Source organism: Scylla paramamosain, chromosome 4 (assembly GCF_035594125.1).
Source record: "Scylla paramamosain isolate STU-SP2022 chromosome 4, ASM3559412v1, whole genome shotgun sequence".
In the NCBI taxonomy this organism is placed as follows: domain Eukaryota; kingdom Metazoa; phylum Arthropoda; class Malacostraca; order Decapoda; family Portunidae; genus Scylla; species Scylla paramamosain.
In genome coordinates, this window is record NC_087154.1 from 25,258,988 (window position 1) to 25,277,861 (window position 18,874).

At 35.8% G+C, this 18,874-nt stretch overlaps 1 protein-coding gene across 6 annotated transcripts in view; it reads right to left on the reverse strand.

The window, feature by feature from the left end:
* Window positions 1–265: 265 nt before the first annotated feature.
* The window catches only part of LOC135099911 (fragile X messenger ribonucleoprotein 1 homolog), a 71,956-nt gene continuing 53,347 nt past the window's right edge, over window positions 266–18,874 (reverse strand). For 2 of the 6 annotated variants that reach the window (XM_064002602.1, XM_064002603.1), the window contains exon 11: window positions 266–3,626. In XM_064002602.1, coding sequence (XP_063858672.1) covers window positions 3,184–3,626 — 443 coding nt within the window. In that variant the 3' untranslated portion in view covers window positions 266–3,183. Of the gene's footprint in view, window positions 3,627–11,351; window positions 12,057–12,094; window positions 12,456–16,243; window positions 16,344–18,874 lie in introns of those variants that run through there. The other 4 variants (XM_064002604.1, XR_010268436.1, XM_064002605.1 and 1 more) reach the window with 4 other exon arrangements.

The window sequence follows — 18,874 nt, forward strand, 5'->3', positions numbered from 1 at the left end:
CCTTAAAAAAAAATACATAAATAATTAAATAAAAATAATAATAAAAAATAGTAATAATAATAAAAAATAAATATATATATATATATATATATATATATATATATATATATATATATATATATATATATATATATATATATATATATATATATATATATATATATATATATATATATATATATATATATATATATATATATATATATATATATATAATTACTATTATTATCACACAAACAACTTTTGGTTCAATCAAATGGCTATACAATTGCTATATTTTATTTTCAAGGCAGCAAATACAAAGAGGGTGTAGCTAAACAAGCCATGTGGCCCATGTAGAGATCCATCTGAGCGGTAACCGGCACAACAAACACCTGTTCTCATCGGTACCTCCTCAGACAGCAGATTGTCATAACATGTGTTTGAGTCTTTGCTTGAGATATCTTTATCCATTTTCCTGTTGGACACTATGACCCTGAGTGGCATAGTTGCCACTGGGGTACTTCCTTGAATCATATCCCATAATATGACTGCATTACTAGATAAGTGTACAAAAACACAACTGTGTAGCCAAGATAAGGTAAAGAAAGGGACAATGGGCCATCAGAGAATGTTTAACCTCTCTGGTTGTACATACCTCCACATTTCACATCCAGGCATAAAACTATATAATGTTTCTGTTGATAGAAATGAATGTAAGAAACTTCAAGACTTAATTTGCTGAATAAGTATCATCACTAATAGTAAAAGATAAAGTAACAAAAGGTGAATAACACTAAACACTTCATAAGAAACCAAAAAAATTATTATAAAGTCAGGTTTTGTACTCAACCCAAAATATTTCAATTTAAGTAAGCCCCAGGTGCAGAAAAGTTTCATAGAAAGACTTACCAGTTTTCTTTAGCTTGAAGTGGAGAAAGAACTTTGAGAAAAATCAAACTAAAAACGCTAATTGCCAATATGAAAATGGCCCTAAGTGCTTCCCTTCTTTACACCTTTGGTTCTGTGTCCCATCCTGTGAAGAGATGCACCCACAATGTTAGCAGTCTAAATCTATTATGGTACAAATGGGATCCTCATAGCTTTCTGTAAGAAGGTAGCTTGGCTCCTGTTGTGAGGATAGGTTCACTCAACACTAGTATGTATAGTGCACATTATCATTAATTTACATCAGGTCAATGTAACATTGTGAATGAGGCAATGTAGTTGGATCAATACTAAGATCCTTATGCTTTCAAGTGCAAATAGTTGTTTGTATTGAATACTCTGAAAATCATACTCCACTGATATGTCAGTTGTATGCAAGCCTCACAGACTGCATGTCCAGGCTGATATCTATCACAGGTCCAGTTTTATTGTCATGAACCATGCATACATGATACATAACTTCTTTCATTAAAAGAGGCCCTATATACTTTTTACTTTTGTCATCATCCCCTTTAAAATATAATGAGACTTTCAAATATCTTTTAATGTACACAATTTGGCACTTGCAGCATATCATTTTTAGTGACTAAATATATTGACTCTAAACATTTCTAAAACAGGTAACAACTTTCACCATTTAGCTTCTGGATACTCTACATATGTGGATTTGATATTAACATATTCATGAAAGAATATAATGTAACATGCAGCAGTGTTCACCAAGCTGATCTGTTAACAAAAATCAATCAACAATACATACTTATCACAGAGTATGACCTCTACATCTTACATGGATACAACTTTACTTTAAAAGTATGGAAAGAGAGAGAAAGGAGAGGAGAGGAGAGGAGAGGAGAGGAGAGGAGAGGAGAGAGAGAGAGAGAGAGAGAGAGAGAGAGAGAGAGAGAGAGAGAGAGAGAGAGAGAGAGAGAGAGAGAGAGAGAGAGAGAGAGAGAGAGAGAGAGAGAGAGAGAGAGAGAGAGAATTCTGAAACAATTCAATATTTCCACCAAATGATAATTCATAGAAGACATATGAATGAAGTTCTAAAGTTCAGGACAACATACTTTTAAAATGTTTTCAAATATGTTCAAAACTTAATTTTTTTTACTTTTGATCTCAGTAAAAATATTCACAGAGCTACATAACCAATGCAAAGTACTGCATAAGGTTCATCCCTCCAAATCTCAGATAGCATGCAACAAATGTCTACCATTAACAAGTGATGGCATAGAACATGCTCCTGAGGGTGAGAGCACCTTGCCCTCTCTGCTTGGTGTAACCTCTCCAGGAAGGAGCCATGTCTAGTGCAGGAACTACCCATACCCAGTCACATCAGAGAGAGAAAATGACTCAAAATGTTAACCTAATTTTATATTTAGTAACCACATGCAGTTTTAACTTCAGGCAAATGCAGCTGAAAACTAAAGGAAAGCAATGATATCTATAAGGATAAAAATTAGCCAAAAAATATGCACCACTCTACTCCTTCCAGACCCTGGTCAGAATGACCTACACATACCTCAAATTTAAATTATTTAATCTCAGAGGTAATCATCATTGTCACAATGTAGTTCCTAAAAATGAGTGTGCTCTTGCATATATATTCTATGAAATTTTTATTAGTTATAGATATTTTCAATGACAATCCATAACCAATAAACATTTTAACTGCAATTAACATTAATGCACTATATATATCAATTAAAGGTAACTAATTTTTTTATCTGAAAAGGCTGTCAGATTTTTTTTGCAAACATCTAACATCTTCCAAATCCAAACAAAACACCTTGTATGTTAGTTACATTACTGCATTATTAATTTCCATATATATATATACCAAGCCAATCTGTCTTTAGACTTTTGTGTCTTTCAAACTCTATAATTCTTAAACCTAAGCTCCTACTTTAAGCCAAAATATCTAAACTGGATTATTTTGCCTTTCTCACAAAGTTAAACTTCTAGCCAAGTCTGGTTCTTTTTGCCATCTCAGAGATGGCTGTGTTGCTTAATACATCATGAATTCATGGTAGGAAAGTCAACTTCAGGGTACTGTGTAATTAACGTTAATAAAAGGGGCAAAAATTCAGGTTTATTTTGTCTTCATTAGCACATCTCAAGATGGCTCTTCCTCCCATATTTTACCATGGCTGATTCAGCTTCTGCATAATAAAACAAATGAGAGTAAGACTGTATTATATCTTTTTAGTTAAACAGATGCCATGGGTTAGGGAAAAGGGCCACTGTTTGTGTGCTTTAGTTACCATTTACAGCTGTTGCATTAGGCTTTCTGGGCTGTGTAGGTGGACGCCTCCCAGGAGACTGACGAGCTGGTGTGCCCTCATGGCGAGGAGGTCGCCTTCGAGGAAGTGTTCCCTCCCTGCTTGGAGGTCCATCAAAATGGCCTTTCCCCCTTCCTCGACGATTGCCAGTTTCAGAGCCTGGAGTACGTTCCTTAGTAGCTCGTCCAGGAGCTGACTGACTATCCCAGCTTTCACCTGCTGCATTCCAGTTTTCCTCAGTAACCATACTTTCATTAGCAGTGTGCCAGCTTTCATCAACAGAAGCAGGCCAGCCTTCATCAGCAGAAGTGGCCCAGACCTCTCCATCTCCACCTTCCCCACTACCACTACCACCACCTCGACGACGGACCTTACGATGACGACGCCTGCGTCTTCGTCCCTCACTTGTTATAGAATCTGAAACAAATGTTCCAACAGGTATTTAAGGAAATTGCATCAGTATTGTTGCTTCATTTTCTCTTGCCAATTTGTACAATTTACTCAAACTTCATAAATTAATGAAAATTAGAATGTATGCTTCAACAAATAAACAGTAAAATATCTGAAGTATTTAATTTTTTTCATTTCATTCGTAATGAGATGAACACAAGGAGATGTTATTAATACATGCATGTGGCTACATGCTGATTTATATATAGACTTTTCAACTGTTTTTTTTTTTTAATGAAAGTCAAAATACCGTTATCTTTTGAAAGTGCACATTATTATACGCACACTTTTTTAAAATCTATCCCAAAATGCTTCACAAAGAATATGCCATGCATACATTGCTTTGAGTATGAATGCAGCAACTCTTCCTCATTACTGCAATGTAAACAACACTAGTGAAGAACCTTAAAGCTACTTGGCTCCTATGCAAAAGCTTGTTAAGAATAATATCAGTAAACATAACCATAAAATGATCTCTGTAGTCATGATGATGCTTGATATTGCTGTGATGCAGCTCTTAAAACTCAGACTGCACAGGCTTGAGACTGACTTGGGTAAGGGGCCTTCTCCCAACCAGCACTAAAAACTCTTGACACGGTGCTATCAGGTGACAGTCTGATATATGTAGGCATGAAATGTATTTTTCAAGATGATGATAATAAAATAGGAATCTACATATGATTTAAGGCCTTTAAATGATCCCTAATAAATACAATATAATTACAACAAACTGGAAGGGAACAATGCCATACATATATACACTGAATTTTAATATAAGGTTTTGCAATGGTATTTTCAAATGATGGCTGCATTCCAACCACATGCATGGTGCAAGCATTCAAGTGCCCTGGCAATATGGACTAGTATGGAATAGGGTTAAAGCCAATCTTTCTTAAATTCATAAAGCATTGAAACTTGCAATTAAACAGAGGATACTAGAACAAACTGAAAGTGGTAAACATAAAGGAAAAAAGAAAAAGAAATAATTTCCTCTTCCTTTCCTTACAGGAAATACAAGCAAATTTGACTTTTCTTAGTGGAAAAATAAATGGTGTATATGAAAACATAAAATCTATAAAACAGTGTGATGTATTCAACAAGTAAAATATGGATAGTAATTAAAATTTATCAGTGTTTGACAAAGGATTTTTAATGACACTGCATGGAGAAAAGACAAAAAGAGATATCAATTTGAGCTCATTTCTTGTAATCCCCACAGGACTTTGATCCAGCAAATATTTATATGAAAAGCACGTTTTGAAAAACAATTTATGTATTTAAAGACCTATAGGATGATTAAAAATGTATAACTGAATACTCTACAGAGCACTCAATAGATCTTGAAAGTTTCTAAAAAGGGAAGAAAGAGGCAGTACATAGGTAAGGAAAAATTCATTTGCACAAATGGAAAAAGGGTAAATAAATTAGGTTCTGATACTGAAGACAAGAGAGTAAGCAGTAGGGAATATGAAAACTAATGGACCTTAGTGTGTGTGTGTGTGTGTGTGTGTGTGTGTGTGTGTGTGTGTGTGTGTGTGTGTGTGTGTGTGTGTGTGTGTGTGTGTGTGTGTGTGTGTGTGTGTGTGTGTAACTAGCTGTATTTGCCTAGTTGTGACATACGGGAGAAGAGTTAAGCTCGTACAATCCAGTCTCCATTACTATTTTTATCCAACTTTTCCTTAAAGTCATAAATATTTCTAGCACACATCACTTCCATGTCACCTTGTTTCTCTTTTGTTTATTATAAATAGATCTTCCCTATCTAATTTCTCCACCCCACTCAGTAATCTGTAAAGTGCAATCATGTCACCTCTCTTTTCCAAGGTTGAGAGTTGCATCCTAGCTAGGCTCTCCTCATATGGCAGATCTTGCAATTCTGGTATCATCTTGGTTGCTGCTCTCTGTATGCCTTTCAACTTTCTTATGTGCTTCTTTTCATGTGGTGACCAAATTATTGCTGCATATTCTAATCTTTGACATATCATTGTGGTGATTATTTTCCTCATAATTTTTTCATCTAGATAAGCAAAGCCAACTCTTATATTTCTTAGTAGGTTGAGAGTTTGACCTATCTTATCAATATGTTTTACCAGAGATAATTCCTCTGAGAATATCACTCCCAGATCTTTTTTTTCTCTATAGTCTTATTAATTGTTTAATTCCCTATCTTATAGTTATATCTACATCTTCTGTTACTTTTTCCAAGCTCGATCTTTTTACACTTCCCAGAGTTAAATTCCATTTGCCATCTGTTGCTACACTCCCACACCTTGTCTAGATCTCTTTGCAATTCTTCACAATCTTCAATTTCCTTCACTCTTCTCATAAGTTTTGCATCATCAGCAAAAAGACTCACACAGCTGGATATGTTCTCCACCATATAATTTATATACACTGTGAAAATTACTGGTGTTAACACAGATCCTTGGGGGACCCCACTTAATACTGGGCACCACACTGATGTCTGGTCCCTCATCACCATTTGCATCTTTGTTGTTTTTTTAAATCCTCCATCCATTCCAATAGTCTTTCATTTACACCATCTATCTTCTCCAGTTTCCAGAGAAGTCTATCCTTAAATCTAGGTACATGCAGCCTGCCCTACAATTTCTCTCCTCTATTATATCAATCACTCTTGAATAATAACACAACAAATTAGTAAGATAAGATCTCTTCTTTCTAAAACCAAACTGACAATTTGTAAGGATTTCATTAACTTCCAAAAATCTGGTCCACTTTTTTTTAATTATCCTTTCACGTATTTTTGCTACCGCACTTATCAGCAAAACTGGTCTGTAATTTTGTGGGTCTTGTGAGTCTCCTCCTTTTAATATGGGCACTGTGTGGAATTATTCTTTCATTAAAAGAGGTATATAATTTATCTTTAAGCTGGTTACTGCACTCTTTTAATACCCATCCCGACACTCCATCCGGTCCTGCAGTCTTTCTCACAGATAAAGTTTTGATGATTTAATTAATTTCCTGTATCATTACTTGAAATTCCTCCTTTTTTCTTTTTTCCTATATGTCCAGTTACTTTAACAATTCCTTTTCCTTTGTAAAAACTTCCTTGAAGCTCTTATTCATCAATTCTGCCATTTCTTTTGGCTCCTCATATACCACTCCATCCAACCCTAGTTTTTCTATGTTCACCTTGCTTTTCAGTTTCCCATCACATGTCTATAGAAGAGTTTGGGCTCATGTTTACACCGGCCAATTATATCTTTTTCAAACTGTCTTTGTTCATCTCTCATGATCTTCATGTAATCTTTTCTTGCTTGTTTGTAATTATTCCATAGGTTAACTCTTTTACTTTTCCTCCACTTTTTCCATGAATCCTCTTTCATCCTTCCTGCTGCTTGGCATCTTTCATTAAACCATATTTTTTTTTTACCAACTATTATTGTCTGCCTTTTAGGGACAAAGTTCTTTTTGTCTTCTTTGTATATTTTAAGAAACTCATCCCACTTCTCTTGGACCCATGTAGCCTTATGGAACATATCCCATCTCTCTTCTTGAAAAAACTTCATGTCATCAAAGTCTGCCTTTCTGTAGTTTCATCTCCCAGCATGGTGTTCTTCATCCCTTCAACCTCTATTTCCTTACTTATATTGGATTCTATGGTAGTGTGACCCCTTTTGGCTAACAGAAATCCTATCAGAGCATTCTCAATTCCTTCTGCTTCCTTGCTAAATAATAGATCTAGTCGATGTTTCTCCATCTTTTCCATATCTTGTAACACCTTTTATCTGTTGTGTTAATACATTATCCATTGCCAGTTGTAATCATTTATTTCCCCAAGATGATTCTATTCCCTCAGTGTACCACTCTTCCCTGCATATCTTACAGTTAAAGTCTCCCATCAAAATGATTTTATCACCATTTAGCATTTTCTCTAGTCAGTTGTTTGTGTCTTTTATCATTTCTTCATATTCTACATGTGTGTGTGTGTGTGTGTGTGTGTGTGTGTGTGTGTGTGTGTGTGTGTGTGTGTGTGTGTGTGTGTGTGTGTGTGTGTGCATATATATATATATATATATATATATATATATATATATATATATATATATATATATATATATATATATATATATATATACACACACACACACACACACACACACACACACACACACACACACACACAGTAGGGTACGTGACAACACAGGGTCATTATAACATACAACTGCAACAATGCACTGAAACTTTAATAAATATTTAATCAGAATAACGAACTAAAACTGGGATAACGAACTCGCCACTCATACGAGCACTGGAATTTTAATAAATATTTAATCAGAATAGCGAACCAAAACTGGTAAGATGAACTTGCCATTCGTGCAAGCACTGAAATTTTAATAAAGATTTAATCAGAGTAACAAACTAAAACTCGCAACACTAACTCACCAGCTGTGCGAGCCGCTGCTCACCTCTCCGCCACCTGTCCCTTCCTCCCTTTTTTCCTTTCCTCTCCCTTCTTTTGTCTTGTCTAAAACCTCCCTCCCCTCCCCGTTATCTGTCAGAGATAAGGGACTAGGAACTAGGGATTCACTCTCTCTACCCCTCATTTATTTTATGCCATTTTTGCTTCATCCTTTCTCACTCTCATATATGTAATTTACTTTTCTTTCTCAATCAGTCTTATTCTATTTAGCATTCCTTAGGATTGTTCTTACAAAGAGAGAGAGAGAGAGAGAGAGAGAGAGAGAGAGAGAGAGAGAGAGAGAGAGAGAGAGAGAGAGAGAGAGAGAGAGAGAGAGAGAGAGAGAGAGAGAGAGAGAGAGAGAGAGAGAGAGAGAGAGAGAGAGAGAGAGAGAGAGAGAGAGAGAGAGAGAGAGAGAGAGAGAGAGAGAGAGAGAGAGAGAGAGAGAGAGAGAGAGAGAGAGAGAGAGAGAGAGAGAGAGAGAGAGAGAGAGAGAGAGAGAGAGAGAGAGAGAGAGAGAGAGAGAGAGAGAGAGAGAGAGAGAGAGAGAGAGAGAGAGAAAATATGAGCTCCAACTTATGGAGGTTTACTGTATGTCTCCATGTGATACTGACAGCAGGTAACTGTGACCTATACTTGTCAAAGCACGATTGATGTAACAGCTGCTGCTCCTCATACTAAGAGTAAGCCAACATCAAAAATTACTTGGAAGTAGAGGAATACATTTTTATACCCGGAGTCAAGTTTATAAAACTTGCAAAAAGTAAAGATGTTTAATGACAATGTCTTGGACTGAAAAATATGCTTACAACATTTATGTTTCTGATAAGGCCCATAAATGTAATAAAAATTAAGCATGGATGGGGTGTCCTAAGAAAAAAAAAAAAAAAAAAAAAAAAAAGTGCATTGAATTATAATTTATAAAAGGAAGTTAGACAGCTAAAAGAAACCAATGCACATCCCAGAAGTATTCACTAGGTAGCTTATTTCAGTGATGGCAAAAAAAAAAAAAAAAAAAAAAAAAAAAAATCTAAATCCCAGCAAAGAAATTCCAAATCCCATCTTAATCAATGCAAGAAAAACAAACAACAAAAAAACTGATAGCATGTAAAAACATTATTTCACCTTACTGGCTACTCCATGAGGAAAGGGTATTGACAGCAGACACCCAAGATCTAACACTTTTCAATCTGCTTACTTTGCTCTTTTCCTCATGGAGTGTCCACTGATTTTACCAACTGCTTATTTACATTTGTCGGTTTTTAAGATTGTAATCTAAGATTTTGAAATATCACTTAAATAAACTAGATTGTAAGTTCTTCTAGAGGCCTCCAGTTTTTTGGCTCTGCAGTTATTCCCAGGTTTTCCACTAAATCACGAAGCTATAGATTTATCAACACCAACTTACAATAACATATGTGCCTCAAATTATTATTTTAACAATTACATTCCATATGTATAATAAATGTAAAATTTATAAAACAAATGTAAATGAAGATTGTCACTCAAATTTCAGGAATCCATTGAACTTTACCTGCACAGGATACAGAAAACAGAGTTGGTTTGATCTAAATCAAATTATTTAAATGAAGTGACTTAAATTTATTTAAATCAGAGTAAAAAAAAAATCATGATTTAAATTATATATATATATATATATATATATATATATATATAGTTAACAAATGCCTCCTTTTTCATACAATTCAGTTTTCAAACAAAATTTTTAACTCATTATTGCTTCGGTTATGGTACCTTCATTCAAATCTAGAACGAAGTAACGATTTCAAATATTAAAAGACAGCAAAAGCTGGCATTTATTACTAATTTATATTTTCTATGAATATCTACTTCGTTTTAATGTTTGGAGGAGAGACACAGAATGTAAGATAGTAATTCAATCTTTGAAATATGGTAAATGTGATCCTGTTGAAAAGCCAAGATTTAAACAAACATTTTTCGGCACTCAGGAGTAATCCCAAGCCACCTGTGGCTCTCTCGATGACCCCCAACGCCATCACTACTGCACAACTGCATTTTTTCCAGCAGCTTTTCCCAGGAGCAAAATGTTTAAGTGTTATGATCACCTACATTTGGCAGTGTGTTGCTCCTCCCTGTGTCCCTCTGTAAGGCTTGCTTCACTAGATTTGTCTAAACAGTACCTTCTGATGAGTTCTGTGTCACTAAGTTCATTCATTACATCCTTTTTAGATAAATAGTTTGTGAGCTGGAGATGATGTGAAGCAGCCATCTTGGTGGTCATCTTGGCTGTGGGAGTGTCTGTCATAAGTCACAAAGACAGTGTAGACTGGTGTCTGGGAATGGATTAATCCATTTTACTTTGATTCCTATAGGGAATATAGTTTTGGTTTTCGAACATTTCAGATTTTCAGTGGCATTCAGGAATTAATTAAGTTCAAGAACTGAGGTTCCACTGTGTATATGTGTATGCATATTTATCTATCTATCTATCTATCTATCTATCTATATATCTATATATCTATATATATATATATATATATATATATATATATATATATATATAAACACACACACACGAGTGTGTTTTTTTTTAAATGCAGTTCCTTTTCTGTTTCTTAGTATTTATGTATAAGTTACTTTAACGTAGAGCCTTGTTCACACATAGGTAAATTTTGATGGCAACTCCACTGCAACTCTGCTGTGACTCCCTGAATGGCAACTGTGCTATGAATGTGGTGAACTTGTTGCAACACCACTATGAATCCATAACGACAACGCTGCAATACCGCTGCAAGTGCTGCAACACCCCTGCAAACATACTGTGACTCCCAGCCATGGCAACTCCATTGCAAATGTTTTGAACAATCCAGAACCTTTGCTGTCACTTGATGAACGTGCTGCAACTCTGCCCGCTCTGGCGGCTCTGCTGCCAATCTGTTGTGAATGCGCAGCAACTCCACTGCAAACACACGACAAATTCACTGTGAATGCATGACCACTCCACTGCAAATGAGTCGCAGTGGAGTTGCAAAGCACTCACCATCCAAATTCACCAATGTGTGAACAGGGCTTAGCAGATCTGATTAAAGTACTGTATTAGGCCTACTTATGATTTTTATGTGAAAAACTCATCTTGGGTAATGTAAATTAAACTATGGTCTCATTTCACATTGGCCAAGTTTAATACAAGAAAATGGCCTCATAAGACTGAAACAAATAATCAGTGGGAACAAACAAGGATTAATGCATTTAAATAAAAAAAAAAAAAATGTAAATAAAAAATCTGATTTAAATAAAATAAATTTTTATTTATTTTTAAATCATGACTTTTCCAACCCTGAAGGAAAATTAAATAAAAATACTTGAATAAGCCACATTTTCAATAATTCATAAAGCAGAGGGATAGATGATGGGATCTGACAGACATATTGATAAACAGCATGATGGCAGTGAGAGGCTCAGAAATGTTCACTTGTGATATTGGGCTAACACCATAATTTGACTCTGTTTTCCTGCCTATTGTGGTGTATCCTCAGAGTATATGATTGCATGAAGATATTTATTTTTCATAAATTTCAATTAAAAGTATTAAATCCTCAAACTGAGTGGAAAATGTCTACTACATCTTTGCACAAGTATTAAATATGGATTAATGTGGTTCTCATGAACAGCTTAGTTGCCATATTGGTGTAGACAGCTGTACCAGCCAACAGGATAATCATGTTGTCTGTCCACCTATCACCATTACTATATCACCATGAATGATAAATACTGGTGAGATGGTGTCAACTGATCCAAGTGACAGTGATGATGAGTTGCTAAACACTCTTAAGCTTAATACCAATACTGGTGCTGTCAATAGGTTATTAATCACCCTGGTGGTCTTGTAATGTGTCCTTCAGTGTTGTTACTGCATCCCAATTCTTCCATGGCTTCTTATCTCTGGTAGTGTTTTACAGTCTTAAGTAATGATGAGATGGTGCCAGCAACATCTATGAGTGTTGAGAGAAGCATAATTTCCTTAATCTTAATATTCTGCAATTATGACATTTTTGTAAGGTCTCCCAGTGGTTCCTGACACCACCTTATCAACACTTCTAAAACATTTTAACACCAACAAAGTTAAGAACTTATTGAGTTTGATACAGAAACACCAGTGGACAGACAAATACAGGCAGACAGATACATGGTCACTGGCTGGCTGATGACATCAATAAGGCAACCAAGCAGAACATGTTGAAAAGTGCCCTGATACCAAGCCAAAGTCAACACTTCAGTCTTCTCAAAGCTTATCAACTTTCCTTTAACTCAACCAATAAAATGTCTTTATTTTACTATATAGACAGTGATTTTCTATAATATAGTAATTGGTTCCAGAACTTCATTAACATCTGAAATAAACAGACGTAGTAATAGATCATTTGTTCCAGGCTCATACTGAACACTACCTCTGCCACCTAACTCAACCCATGAAATAGTAGAAAATTAAACCAGATAATAGGTGCTTTAAGCTGCAGAGCAATTTAAAGGACATTCCCCCAGCGGCGGGTTTTTAGACAATTAAGGAAGGTTCCCACTATGTCACTGCTGCCCCATTCCCCCTACCCAGGACCCTCCCCTACCACCAATCATCATGCCAAGTGTTATGCTACTATGATGGTTGCGGCAAGTGACATGTTACTATAAATGACTCTGTTTTTTTCAATATGTGGAGATTTATCTACATCTGATCACACTATCGTGTTTGCGAGAGTTTTTCTGCTTAATGTAACAATATATTTCAGCATTCAATGATTAACTGCTGAAAATAGTAAGCATAAGTAAAACATGTCATAAACATTTTTTTCACATCATCACAGTTCAACTCGTCATAATACCATTTTCTTTTTTGTTTTGTAAAGTTTTTACAATACATCTTGATTCTACATTCACTGCTGAGTCTGATGGTGTCAACCAAAACTGATTACTCTGTATATGAAGTGAGTTATGGCAAATAATTCACACATTTTGTGCGGTCAAGCTCGATCTGTAGTGATGAGGTGATCATCGTGCAAGTTGCAAGGCAGAAACCTTCACTCACATTCTGATACATCAGAAGTTACAAAATACAGCAAAACGGTGGATCTGATGAAGAAATATCATAAAATAAGAAAGATGTGCTGTCAAAAGCTACCTACTAGGAGGTGTTTCTGAGATTGAAATCGCAATTTTCATATGCAGTTGACACCAAAAGGTGCTCCTGGCCAAATCATCATTGTACCCTCAAGGGGCCAGGCAGAGTGGTGGGTTGTAGAGACGTGCAGTAACAAAATTAAAAACCCTTCGCTCCGCTCAGGGAATAAATACATAAAAATAATAAATACAAACATAAATGAAAAAAAAAATATAATAAAGTAATAAAACAGTTTAATTTGGATTGTTCTGATCAAGTTGAAAAAAATCTTTGCCCAAGGAAACCTTTACCTGTCATTCTGCACTGTTCTCCATCATAAAATACCCATGCATGTCATTGTATAAACATAAGTACCTATATTTTTATAAATGAGAAAATTGATTAAACAGCTAATGAACTCTTCGAGCCAAGTGTAAGATGCTTAACAGGTGTAGCAGATTTCAGCATTCAACATTGCTTGGCAGTCATTTTGGTGTCATAAGTTAGCTGGCACCATGAAGGATTACCTATCAAACCACCAATGTCATTGCATTACTATCATTTTTATATCTTCTCACATTTGGTGGTGTTTAAACAAGTGATAAGTATCAATGATCAGTGTTACTGACTTCTAAGAGTGCTGTACAAGATGTGTGATGGCACAATACAGAGAATAAAGACCATTTCACACTGGTTGCAGTGCTACACTAACCACACTGTGCTAGCGGTGTGAAACTACATGGCTTTCAATCGCCGAGTTATTTTGTACGAGGCTGTTCACATTGCCAGTGAAGCTATGCAAACAATACCTGCAACATGGCTTGTGTAACTTTCCCAAGCTTTGCCTGGCCAGCAATTTTTCCTGACATAGCTTTGCTCACACCTGTCAATGGTCACTGGGATTTGTGCCCAGCCACTCCATGCTACACCCATTAAATGTAACTGGTGTCCTGCTTCTTGATGTTTAATTCTGAGTGAGAGGAATTCAGTGAACTGAAAGGGGAAACAATCAGAAATATTGTCTAAATTTTTCTTCATCCATTTCCAGCTCTTGAATGTGATGATGATATTCACCAAACTCTGGCCTTTTCATATCTGCTTCTTTTTTTTTATCTTGTTCATTACTACAATCAACATTAGTAACTCCTCCTCATCTACCTTTTAGGATGCCAGGAAACAGTCTCCCATTGCTGTGACCAAAAGACTGAGTGTGAAAAGTGCTCTTAGTTTGAAAATTGTTAGCAGACAGTTTCCAGTGTGTACATTTCCATAGCAAGCATCACATGTGTGCATCTGCTGCATAGTGTGGCTCACATAGCATTGCAACCGATGTGAAAATCTTAAAAGAAGGGAAGCAAACAACTGGTCAACCAATGGTGATGGAGATCATCTGAACATCAAAGTCTGTTTAGTATCAAACAGAGACAGGCATAACCAGAACGAACTAAGGTTCCATGTTATCACAAATTTACTTTCATAAGGTGAAAAAAGTGAATTTATTCTTCCATTTAGGAGCTGATGCATGCAAAATGATAAAAGGGATGGCTTTTGGTGATGTGGCACTATGCTGATTGCCAGTGTCCACCACTATCTCTAACCAAAAAAACATGCTGAATAAGTCTTTCCTTTTCTATTCATATATAGAAATGAATTTGTCTTTTAACACTGATGAACATATCATGTTTTTTTACAATATGCTTTGCAGTCTAAGGGAATGACTGCTCTGTAAGTTGTTGCAATGAGTCATTGCTGAAGCTACTGTCTCCCTACCAATCATTTTGTAAACAAAGGAATAGTAAAGTTGTGTAACACCTAATGACCCTGTTGCATCACTTGGCTCTAATAACCCTGAGAACCTAACAATGTTTAATGATTATGAGCTGCTGCAACACAAAAGAATGAGTTGCTGAAAGAAGCAAATAGTTTAGGTACATAAGAAAGTGGCAATTTATCTTTCTTATTGGCAATAGTGGTACCTATGCACTATTTTTTTATTCAGTACAATAAATCAAAATATTTTTTTTCTATTAGGGAGAGTGGCCAAGAAAAAAATACCATTCATAATGGTTCCCAAAACACAACCAGGGATAACAGAGAAAGGGAAATTTATTTTCCAGAGCATTTTGATACTCCTCTTTTGAAACTGTTCCAGTTGTAAGATTGGGGAAATGCAGAAACATAAAGAGTTCCAGATTTCACAAGTGAAACATGAAGAGTTCCAGATTTCACAATTATAAAACTACACCATTACTGAATAAAACATTATTCTCCACATTTCTAGGCTACATTGCCATTTTCTTCACTGGCTTCCTCTAACCAAATCTAATAGCATGGAGGGACAATACATATCACTGCGTAGTAATATCTTGCATTGCCTCTGAATCCAAGCAGAGCATCCGTGCCACCTTGCTACATGCAGTGAGAAGGTGAGACACTAGTTCTGGTGTTTTAACCCAACCTCAACAGCAATGACTTTATTAACTCTCAGCACAGGACAGGTGACAAATATAGTACAGTCAACACCAAGGAAGATCTCATTCTATGGCTGGGTGTAAATTCCCCTGGTGCCGTTTAAAATTTCCAGCTAAAATTAACAGAACTTATTGTTTATCTAGCATTTTGTAACTGTCAGTGTCCACTTGTCATCTATCTGTGCTGTCACTTTTTGTAGGGAAAACTAATCTGTGTGGCGAAATCTGCAATACCCAAGTGACTAATTTGTGCCTGATAAACAACAATGGCTAATACAACACCTGTCAATGGTGACAACATAAATTTATGTTCTATAGTGTCCTTATTCAAAGAAGGACACCATCTCCAAGGAATTTTCAAATATTACAGGTGTCAAGCTAAGAACAGTGCAGCATTGAGTGAAATACTATCATGTTGGCAGGCAGTCACTCATGACCAACCACAAGAAATGTCCTGGTATAATGCGCAAGAAATCCACCCACACTTTGAACATTATGAATAAACAGACAGACAATGCCCTTTGTTTGACAGCAAAAGAATGAAAGAAAAACGAACCCTGCTCTGCTCGGTGAGGTGTCTCTCAGAACAGTTCAGCGGCGCCTCCACGCTGACTTGGGCTACCGCAGCTGCAAGGCGTGACCAAAACCATTCTTAACTGACAGGCAAATAAAAAAAATCAGGTGATATTTTGCAAAAAAAAAAAGTTAAGTAACTTGACTTTGGACAAGTGGCAAAACATACTTTCGAGTGATGAGGCTATTTTTTTTAGTGAGTGGCAGCAAGTGGCCACGTGTACCATTCTGCAGGAAGTGACCCTCATGACACATGACACATGGTGTCACCAAGCGCCTTAATACAATCATGGTCTGGGACTGATTTTCTTATTATGGTATTGGAGATATTGTGGTGCTCCCAAGAAATATTTATATGAACAAGGATAACTACATAGAATTTTTATTGAACCATTTGCCTGAGTCTTGAAAAATGTCAAACAAACTTTTTCTGCAAGACAGCACTCCATGTCACTTGTTAAGGACATGATAGACTGGCTTTGGGACTGTGAGTGACTTCTTTATTGACTTGTCTGGAAATTCCCCAGACCTAAATTCCAAAGAAAACCTTTGGGCACTAATGGAAAAGAAGCTCTGCCACTACAACACTAGTGTTGTAATGTAGTATTTTCAAGCTGGAGGAAGCAAAGTGAAGTGTTTGGCTTGATATAGAGCCATCCTGTCTTCAGGTATTAGCTGATTCCGTGTCTGTCACCTGCAGCGAATAGTTTACACTAGGAGACGTGTACACCTGACAAAATACTAAATAGCAAGTAATTTTAAAAATTTGTAGTGTTTTAGGATTATAACAGTTCCACGACCTATATTTTTTACATGTCGCATCATCTCCCTTGGCTATGACAGCACATCACTACAAAGACAGACTTTACACTGAAACTGAACCTTAAAAGGAGGGCATCAGTGACACCTCACCTTTGGGAGTCAAAAGGTGAGGCACCAGAAGTTGTGGTGTTTTCTTCTCATCCTACCAAGATGAAGTTTGGGTGAGGACAAAACACCTGAGCTCTTGGTGCCTGATATTTTACCTTTCTTGACAGCAAGGTGGCACCAACACCTTCCCACTTGGATTGATTTCAGCACGGGTTATTACCACCTGTTTTGAAGGTGATACATCACAACATAATGTCCAGTACCCATTAGTAAGTGCAACTATTGATGTACTGTTACTTTGTAGCAGCTTAGGTTTAAAGCTTTACTAAAAATAAATAACTAAATAAATAAATAAATAAATAAATAAATAGTAATAAAAATAAAAAATTAAGTACAAATATTGTTATGGATTGATACTATATACTACAGCACTTGAACAATTCTGCTTTTAAATGCTTTATTTATTTTTTATCACTCAGTAGTTGAGCATTTGACAAACAAACTAGACAAAACAAATGTGACGCAGAAACATCATGCACATGAGTATCTCAACTGAATCAAAGAAAATAAGTCCTTTCTCTTTATTTAGAGAGAGAGAGAGAGAGAGAGAGAGAGAGAGAGAGAGAGAGAGAGAGAGAGAGAGAGAGAGAGAGAGAGAGAGAGAGAGAGAGAGAGAGAGAGAGAGAGAGAGAGAGAGAGAGAGAGAGAGAGAGAGAGAGAGAGAGAGAGAGAGAGAGAGAGAGAGAGAGAGAGAGAGAGAGAGAGAAAATCATTAATCAAACAGCCTTCTGGAATTAATAAAGTCTGAGTACCATGTTACCACTGTATTAAAAAAAAGTTAATTTTTTAAAATTATAATGTTTTTAAATGTCCTGTGTCTGGTCCCCAAGTTTTTTGATAAAAAAAAATAAATAAAGATTGTACTAATGGGATCAGTGACATCATCTCAACAGTACTTAGAATATTACTCATGCTAAAACCAAACAAGGTGAGAAGTCATTAAATGAGAGTGATGCAGTAACGACAGTGGGTGGAATGGTGACAAAAACACCCTGTTAGCTTGTTAGCTGATAATATCAATGAGGCAAAACAGTTTAGATGCACATCCGGATAATGCCAAATTCAACATTTACACATCTGCTAAGCATTTTTCCTTTTAAAAGTGAAAAGCTAATAAACAAAAAGTCAAAATATGCTGTTAGTCAAGTATCACAAGGGCGGATATCTCATTCTCTCATTGCTACTGAGCTATATCACTGACCTGTTAATGTCAGTCTGTTAGTTATACATACATATTATGTATCTTTCTGCCATTTAAATTTTCACAATAGTAAGATTTTCCAAGAAAAGAAATTTTTCAAAACAGTGAAGTTCTTCAAAGAAGTTATCTTTTTAAGAGCAAAACTCAATGGATTCCTGAAATTTAATGAGACAAACCTATTCCACATTTGTTACATAAATTCTTATCTACTCAGCAAAAACTGTTTGTAATGTAAAAATTCATTTCAAGAATGTTCATTACAAGCCATCAATGTAGACTACATAAAGTGTGGGAAACAGGAGAAATATGACTCAAAATATACAGTGAATCCAGATTCACAAGGAAAGGTTTCCTTGAACAAACATTATTTCCTTAAATGTAACCAAAATTACCAATATGTAAAATAAGGTGTTTGTTTTTAATGCATAATCTACTGCTGCATGGCAAATTGAGTTTTAACTGAGCCTGGAATGAATTATTGTT